This window comes from Carlito syrichta, unplaced genomic scaffold, assembly GCF_000164805.1.
Source record: "Carlito syrichta isolate Samal-C Ts95f unplaced genomic scaffold, Tarsius_syrichta-2.0.1 Scaffold120490, whole genome shotgun sequence".
Classification (NCBI taxonomy): domain Eukaryota; kingdom Metazoa; phylum Chordata; class Mammalia; order Primates; family Tarsiidae; genus Carlito; species Carlito syrichta.
The window spans coordinates 228,588-236,062 of NW_007064586.1; the positions used below are offsets into that span (position 1 = coordinate 228,588).

Consider the following 7,475-nt stretch of genomic DNA (forward strand, 5'->3'; position numbering starts at 1 on the left):
CGCGCTACCACGCCCGGCTAATTTTTTGATTCATTGTAGAGATGAGGTCTCACCAAGTTGTCCAGGTGGGTCTCGAACCCGCGGGTTCAGGCAATCCACTCACCCCAGCCTCCCAAAGCGCTGGGATTACAGCCTGAGTCACTGAGCAGGGCTGTGAGGAAGTCTTACTCAGGAAGCCGCCTCCCCACTCCCCTCCCCTCCCTCCCGCCCTCTCTCCTCACGCTGAGACAGCACTTTGCAAAAGGACAGTTTCAGCGATGCCCACTCCCTGGGACCCCGTCTCATCCATTTCTCTCTAGGCATTCCATCTTCCTCCTATTTCACCAATATAGTCACTGAGCACCGGGCTATGAAGACAAGACCTGGGCCCCTCTGTCGAGTCACGAGGAGTCCAGATCGATCAATGCGACAACCAGTGATCACAACCCTAGGGGCTCTGGGCACTTCAGGAAGGACCCTCACGTGTGCCTCACACCTGGCTGGCGCTCAGGACCGGTTGACAGGTGGAGGGGGGATCCAGCAGAGAGGGCTGGGACTGGGGTGTCTCTGCCTGAGCCACAGGAGGAGGGGTAGGGACATCATTGTCTCTCAACACCCAGAGTGAGCGTCTGCCCCTTCCTTGACTCCATGGAAACTGGAGCAGCTTTGAAGTCTGGGCCTGCCTCCAGCTCAGATCTGGCTTCTCCCCTCTGAGCCTCAGGGGTTGGCCCAGAGGACCACCAAGGTCTCCTCCAGCTCAGACTCTGTGGCTGACCCGCTGGCCACAGCCCTCCCCTTTTTAGTCTGTCACTGTCTCAAGGCGGCTGACCCTGGTCACCAATTTCAAATTCCAACCCCCACCAACCACAGCCCTGATACCCTACTCCCCGCCCGTCACCTGACAGACAGCTTCCACTGATTGACCACGTGCCTTATGTGTGCCCCCTCCCCCTGCTAAGTCTCAGTACCACAGGGCAGGGGTCTGTGCACATTCCCAGAGCCCAAAGCAGTGCCTGGCACCCAGTCAGGGCTGGTTAAAGTCTGTTGAATGAACAGTTTCGGGCAGTATCCTGGAGTGCGGGCAGGGCGAGGGAAACTGTGTAAATAGGCAATAGGGGAACCAGAGGACCATGAGTTGATGGGGGAGTGGGTGGACACAGATGACAAGTGCTATGAACCTGGGCTTCCTCTGTTGCCCAGGCTGGAGTGCAGTGGTGCAATCATACCTCCCTGTAACCTCAAATTCCTAGGTTCAAGCGATCCTCCCACTTCAGCCTCCCGAGTAACTGGGACTATAGGTGCTCACCAGCTCTCCTGGATAATTGCTGTATTTTTTGTAGAGATGGGTGTCTTATTATGTTGCCTAGGCTGGTCTTGAACTCCTGGCCTCAAGCAATCCTCCCACCTTGGCCTCCCAAAGCACTGGGATTACAGGCACAAGCTACTACACTTTCCTTTTTGAGTTGGAGCCTCACTCTGTCGCCCAGACTGGAGTGCAGTGGCCGCTCCTGGTCACCGCAGCCTCGACCTGCTGGGCTCCGGCGGTCCTTCTGCCTCAGCCTTCCGAGTAGCCGGAATTACAGGCATGCGCTACCACGCCCAGCTGATTTTTTGATTTATTGTAGAGAGGAGGTCTCGCTGCGTAGGCAGATCTCGAACCCGCGGGCTCAGGCAATCCACTCACCTCAGCCTCCCAAAGGCGCAGGATTATAGGCTGAGCCACCGAGCTCAGCTTACACTTTCCTTTTTTTTTTTTTGAATTGGAGTCTCACTCCGTCATCCAGACTGGAGTGCAGTGGCACACTAACGGCCATCCCAGCATCAACCCATTGGGCTCTGGAGATCCTTCCATCTCAGCCATCCAAGTAGCTGGAACTACAGGCACGCATTACCATGCCCGGCATATTTTTTATTTATTGTAAAAACGAGGTCTCGCCAAGTTGCCCAGGCTGGTCTCAAACCTGTGGGCTCAGGCAATCCTCTCACCTCGGCCTCCCAAAGTGCTGGGATGACAGGCTGAGACACCACACCCAGCCCACAGTTTCTTTATACCACTCCTGTGATACCTTCCCCACTCAATCCTGGTTCTGGGAGGTTTCCCCATGGGTCTGGGGCCGCTTGCTCCTGGAAGCCCTCCCTGATGCCCAGAACACTCACTCTTCTCCCAGTGCTGGCCCAGGGAAGAGTTTCCCTTCTGAGGGAGCCTTAAGCCCACCCACCATGGACTGGATGTAGGGTCTTAGCAGATGCTGTTTCTCCAGACCGCCTTGTACCTTCCTGTCCTTTCTGTGCCCACCAGTCTGGCCACCAGCGTCCTGTACGATGGCATCTCTGTGGGAAAGCTACGTTGCTGGAACCTACTTGGCCTGAGCCAGGAGAGTTGTTTGTTTGTGCTGAGGTCTTACTCTGTTGCCCATGCTGGAGTGCAGTGATGCAATCATGGCTTACCGCAGCTTCAACCTCCTGGGTTTAGGTGATCCTCCCGCCTCAGCCTCCCGAGTAGCTGGCACTACAGGCACATGCCACCTTGCCCAGCTAATTTTTCTATTTTTTTGTAGAGACAAAGTCTTATTTTGTTGTCCAGGCTGGTCTCGAACTCCTGGGCTCAAGCAATCATCCTGCCTCAGCCTCTCAAAGTGCAGGGATGACAGGTATGAGTCACCCCCCCCAAATACCTGGGATTTAATGTTGCCCTGAGGACAGGCTTTAACCAATGACTGGTGGCTCTAGGGGTATAAATACCCTTTGGCTCGGTGGCTCAGCCTGTAATCCCGCGCCTTTGGGAGGCTGAGGTGAGTAGATTGCCTGAGCCCGCGGGTTCAAGACCCGCCTGGGCAGGCGAGACCTCATCTCTACAATAAATCCAAAAAATTCAGCCGGGCGTGGTAGCGCACACCTGTAATTCCGGCTACTCGGAAGGCTGAGGCGGAAGGATCGCCGGAGCCCAGCAAGTCGAGACTGCGGTGGCCGGGAGCGGCCACTGCACTCCAGTATGGGCGACAGAGTGAGACTCCAACGCAAAAAAAAAAAAAAAACCCTTTGGCTGGGATAATTCTGAGTTGTGTGTTTTACCTTGTTTTCGCACGTTTTCCAGCAGGCTGGTTTAATAACACACTCATTATTGCTGCCTTCCCTCCCCCACCCCACCTCCTACTTCACAAAGTGCATGCGCTCAGATCTTCAGCTTAGGGTCCACTCCTGGGAGAACCCACAAATTCAGCGGGTTTGATCTTCTCCACGAGGCTGTGAGCCTCCATCAAATGGGTTTCAGCTCTGGGATGGGGAGGGTCCTCACCCTTGGTTGTAGGTGGTCAGGTACCGATGGTCCCTGTCGGGGTCATAGGTGCTCTGGACGTAGCTGGGGTTATTTAGGCTGAACCCTGTGGGCTCCTGCAGGAGATGGGGGAGTGTCAGGCCAGGAGGAAGTGGGAACTCGGGGTGGAGGCTGAGTACAGGAGGGCTCACCTTCTTCCCCACAGTCTCCCGGCCGAGCAGGGCTACGTTTGTCTGTTGCAACCGCTGGGGTGGCTGGAACGGTCGGTGGCTCACACTGCCAGGTTCTGGGCCGGGAAGGGGCAGCTGCCGGGAACAGAGCCACAAGAAGGAAGGCTGGGGATGGGGGTGCTGAGGAGGCAGTGGTGAAGGCAGGCAGGCAGAGGCTCGGGCAGCTCCCCCTGCCACACACCGACCCCAGAGACCCACCCTGACCCTCCAGTCAAGCCTCATTGCTGGATTCAGAACACACCTGTCACTCCCAGGCCCCAGGCCTCACCCTGCACCTGGGGGCCCTCCCTCCACACCCCCAAATATCCTAATTCTACCCCTTCTTCAATGCCGCCGTGCCCAGGAAGCTTCCCTGCCTCCCTGCTTCTCTGAGCGAGACGCCAAAGCCACTCACTCTGGGGTTCAGCGTCCTCTCATTCACTCGGCTGAAGCCTGTCTCCCGCTCAGCGCCTCCAGCCAGCACAGGCAGGAAGTCGTCTCCCTGGGGGGAGTGAGACAGTCACTGGCACCAGATCCCGGCTGCCCCCACATCGCCCTCGCAGAGCCTTGCCCTAACCCCCTTCCCCAGGCAGTTTCCAACCTCCCCCAGCTCAGCTTACATGAGGGTGAGTCACAGGGAGGAAGTCCCACTTGGTGACACTCCGGCCTGGGAGGAGAGCCTGGAACGAGGTGGGGTGAGGAGTGTGTCAGTCCAGCTGAGGCAGTGTGGGCCCCTGTCATCCAGTTGCCCCCACCCTCTCTGCTCCCATTGCCCCACTACTGAGCAGAGAGGAGGGCTCAGATGAATGGGCATCCCTGGGGTAACAGGAAAGGGAAGAATCTGGGGAGGAGGGAGGACCCTGGATGGGAACCAGCACCAGGGTTTCTTGTCCGAACTCTGAGTGACCTTGGCCACGCCCCTCCATCTCTTTGAGCCTCAATCTTCTCATCTATAAAACGGGGGAGCTGGGCCGGGCACAGTGACTCACGTCTGTCATCCCAGCACTTTGGGAGGCTGAGATGGGAGGATTGCTGGAGCCCAGGAGTTCGAGACCGGCCTGGACAACATTGTGAGATCTCATTTCCACAAAAACAAAAAAATTAGCCAGTCGTGGTGGTGTGGTCCCAGCTTCTCGGGAGGCTGAGGCGGAAGGATCGCCTGAGCCCAGGAGGTCAAGGCTGTGGAGAGCCATGATGGTGCCACTGCACTCCAGCCAGGGTGACAGAGTGAGACCCCGACCCAAAAAAAAAAAAAAAAAAAAAAGGAAAGAAAATCATGGAGTTGGACCCAAGCTGTGGTTGTGCACAAGATCTTTCCTCTTGTGCTTGAGCAATGGGCTCTGCAGCGCACACTCTTCACAAACTAGAAACGCTGAGACCGGAGGGCTCCCAGCACCCTAAAAGTCTAGTTGGGACTGGGTAGACTCACAGGGTCCCCAGGGACGGCCTGCGAAGGCGGCTGGAAGACAATGGGATTCACGTTGGACCCCTCCGTGAAGCCGGTCTCCTCTGGGCTGCCGATCGATTTCTTCTGCAAGAGATCTGCAAGAGACAGCTCCCCTGTGCTGCCAGGGACCTACCCAGTGGCTTCTGGAGGCTCATATCCCTGCAGGTGGGAAGATAGTGCACTCCACGGATCCACAGGGGTCGGGGATTGTGGACACTGGGGCAAGGACTCCAGAGTCCAGGCCAGAGAACAGGAGAGAGCCAGTAGCCCAGGCACCACCGTGGAAGGCCTCACAGCCCTCAGGCAAGCCAACTTGGCCTTCGAGGTTGGCAGGCCGGAGGTGCCAAGGTCAGCCCAGGAGAAGCGGTTCCCTCAAGTCGCCTGCAAGGCCCACTGGGGCCTTCTTGGTCCTGTGCCAGCTCCAGGGCTCCTCAGGGGGCTTTCCTGGGGTAGGAAGTAGGAAGGTGGATCCGGAGGAAGGCATAAGTTCAGACCCAAGCCTACCTGGCTGGTTTAGTGGCTCCTTGAGATACCTGGAATTGTACTCCGAGGTCATGAAGCGTGGGCCCTGGAACAGAGGGTGGAGGCATGGGGACGCACAGCAGACCAGGAGGTGAGAGGCGTTCAGGGGTGGTAGTGGTGGTGGCTAGGTCGTCTGTGCGCTGAGTAGGTCTGTGTGGCACATTCTGGGGCAGAGGGTAGAACAGCACCCCAGACACAAATCTCTCCCTGGGGAGCATCACAGGGCCAGAAACTTCACCAGGACAGCATGGTCCCCTGTACCAGCAGACACTGAGTTACACACTACACCGGATTCCTGGTACTGAGCAATGGGGCCCAGGAACTCCGACCGGGAGGGGCCCTATGTGAGAGGAGTGGGTGGTGGAAGAAGCGATGCCCATTTCACTATTCATCATCCTGGGCGCCGGGCATCTGGAAGGGACCGGGGAGGGAGGGACATGGGCATGAAGTCATGAGAAGCCCATGAGGTCCACTTTCTTTTGAGTTGGGGATCTCACTCTGTGGCCCAGGCTGGAGTGCAGTGGCACCATCATGGCTCACCACAGCCTCGACCTCCTGGGCTCAGGCGATCCTTCCACCTCAGCCTCCTGAGTAACTGGGACTATAACTGCGCACCACCATAGGCAGAACATTTTTTTATTTTTTTTTGTAGAGATGAGGTTTCCCTATATTGGCCAGGCTGGTCTTGAACGCCCAGGCTCAAGCGATCCTTCCACCTCAGCCTCCCAAAGTGCTGGGATGACTGGCGTGAGCTCAGGCTCCTGGCACCCCAAGGACCACTTTGGTGCTGGCCTGGAAACATCCAATATCAAGTCCTTTGCTCTCCCCAGTCTTTCCTGGGTGAGTCAGCAGAGCACCTGTCTTGAGGAGGAAGGAGGAGGCAGGTGGGGCTCCCCGGGCCAGTTGGCATCACCACTTACATATCGGAAGTTCTCCCACTCCAGTGAGCCCTTGCCCTGCTGTTGGTGAAGCAGGGGCAGGTCCTTAGGCTCTAGCCCCGGGATGGCCTGGGGCCCGTGCTCCTGGGTGTCGAAATGGACCTTCTTGACCTGGGAAGAGGAAGCGCCCGTGAACTTCTGGGCAGGCGAGGAGATGGCAGCTACTTGGGCCCTGGACCCCTGCGAGTCGGGCGTTTGCAGAGCAGCTATGAGAGGTCCGTTAGTGACGCTGGGCGTGTTCCCCCTCTGCTCAGAGCCTGCAGCCTTCCCATCCCACCCTCGAGGGCCGGAGTGCTTCTCTCCAGTCTTTCGCCTTCTTGCTACCCCTTCCCATCAGACACTTCTGCCCCAGGGTCTTTGCACCTGCTGCTGGGGCTGCCTCTGGAGGAAATGGCCTCCCTCAAGTCATAAGGCCAACGGCTTGTTATGGAGATAGCCAGCCCTTCCCGACGCTCCTCACCTGCAGTCCCAACTCCCTCACTCCTACCTGGCTCTCCATAACTCCCCTGGTGTATTCCCCTCCCCAGCTCTTATAACCTTCAAATAAAAAGGCCAGGCTCAGTGGCTCAGCCTGTCATCCCAGCACTTTGGGAGGCTGAGGCGAGTGGATTGCCTAAGCCCGCAGGTTCCGGACCAGCCCGGGCAGTCTGGCAAGACCTCGTCTTTACAAAAAATCAAAAAGTTAGCCGGCTGTGGTAGAGCACGCCTGTGGTTCCGGCTCACTTGGAAGGCTGAGGCAGAAGGATTGCCTGAGCCCAGCAGGTGGATGCTGGGGTGGCCGTGAGAGTGCCACTGCGCTCCAGCCTGGGCGACGGAGTGAGACTCTGACTCAAAAAATAAATAAGTAAATAAATAAAAGATGTTCAGACCATAGTAGTTGGATGAATGAATGAATGAGTATCTGTTCTGGTGTGATGAGAACAATGGTAATAGTGACGTCAGAAATGAAATGATGGGGGTTTGCTGGGCACCGTGACTCAGACCTGTAATCCCGGCATTTTGGGAGGTGGAAGCAAGAGGATTGCCTGAGCTCAGGGGTTCGAGACCAGCCTGAGCAACATGGCGAGACCTTGTCTCTACAATAAATCAAAAAAATTAGCCGGGTG

The 7,475-nt window shown here is 57.0% G+C and overlaps 1 protein-coding gene across 2 annotated transcripts in view; it reads right to left on the reverse strand.

Annotated features, from left to right (window-relative positions):
- PPP1R32 (protein phosphatase 1 regulatory subunit 32) overlaps positions 1 to 7,475 on the reverse strand; it is a 10,127-nt gene that overhangs the window by 1,173 nt on the left and 1,479 nt on the right. Inside the window, exons 4-10 of one of the 2 annotated variants that reach the window (XM_008048069.2) lie at positions 6,352 to 6,480; positions 5,414 to 5,477; positions 4,892 to 5,004; positions 4,083 to 4,142; positions 3,878 to 3,964; positions 3,445 to 3,558; positions 3,275 to 3,369 (exon numbers count right to left, since the gene is read on the reverse strand). In XM_008048069.2, the coding sequence (XP_008046260.1) occupies positions 3,275 to 3,369; positions 3,445 to 3,558; positions 3,878 to 3,964; positions 4,083 to 4,142; positions 4,892 to 5,004; positions 5,414 to 5,477; positions 6,352 to 6,480 (662 nt within the window). The remainder of the gene's footprint in view (positions 1 to 3,274; positions 3,370 to 3,444; positions 3,559 to 3,877; positions 3,965 to 4,082; positions 4,143 to 4,891; positions 5,005 to 5,413; positions 5,478 to 6,351; positions 6,481 to 7,475) is intronic. The other variant, XM_021707556.1, reaches the window with a different exon arrangement.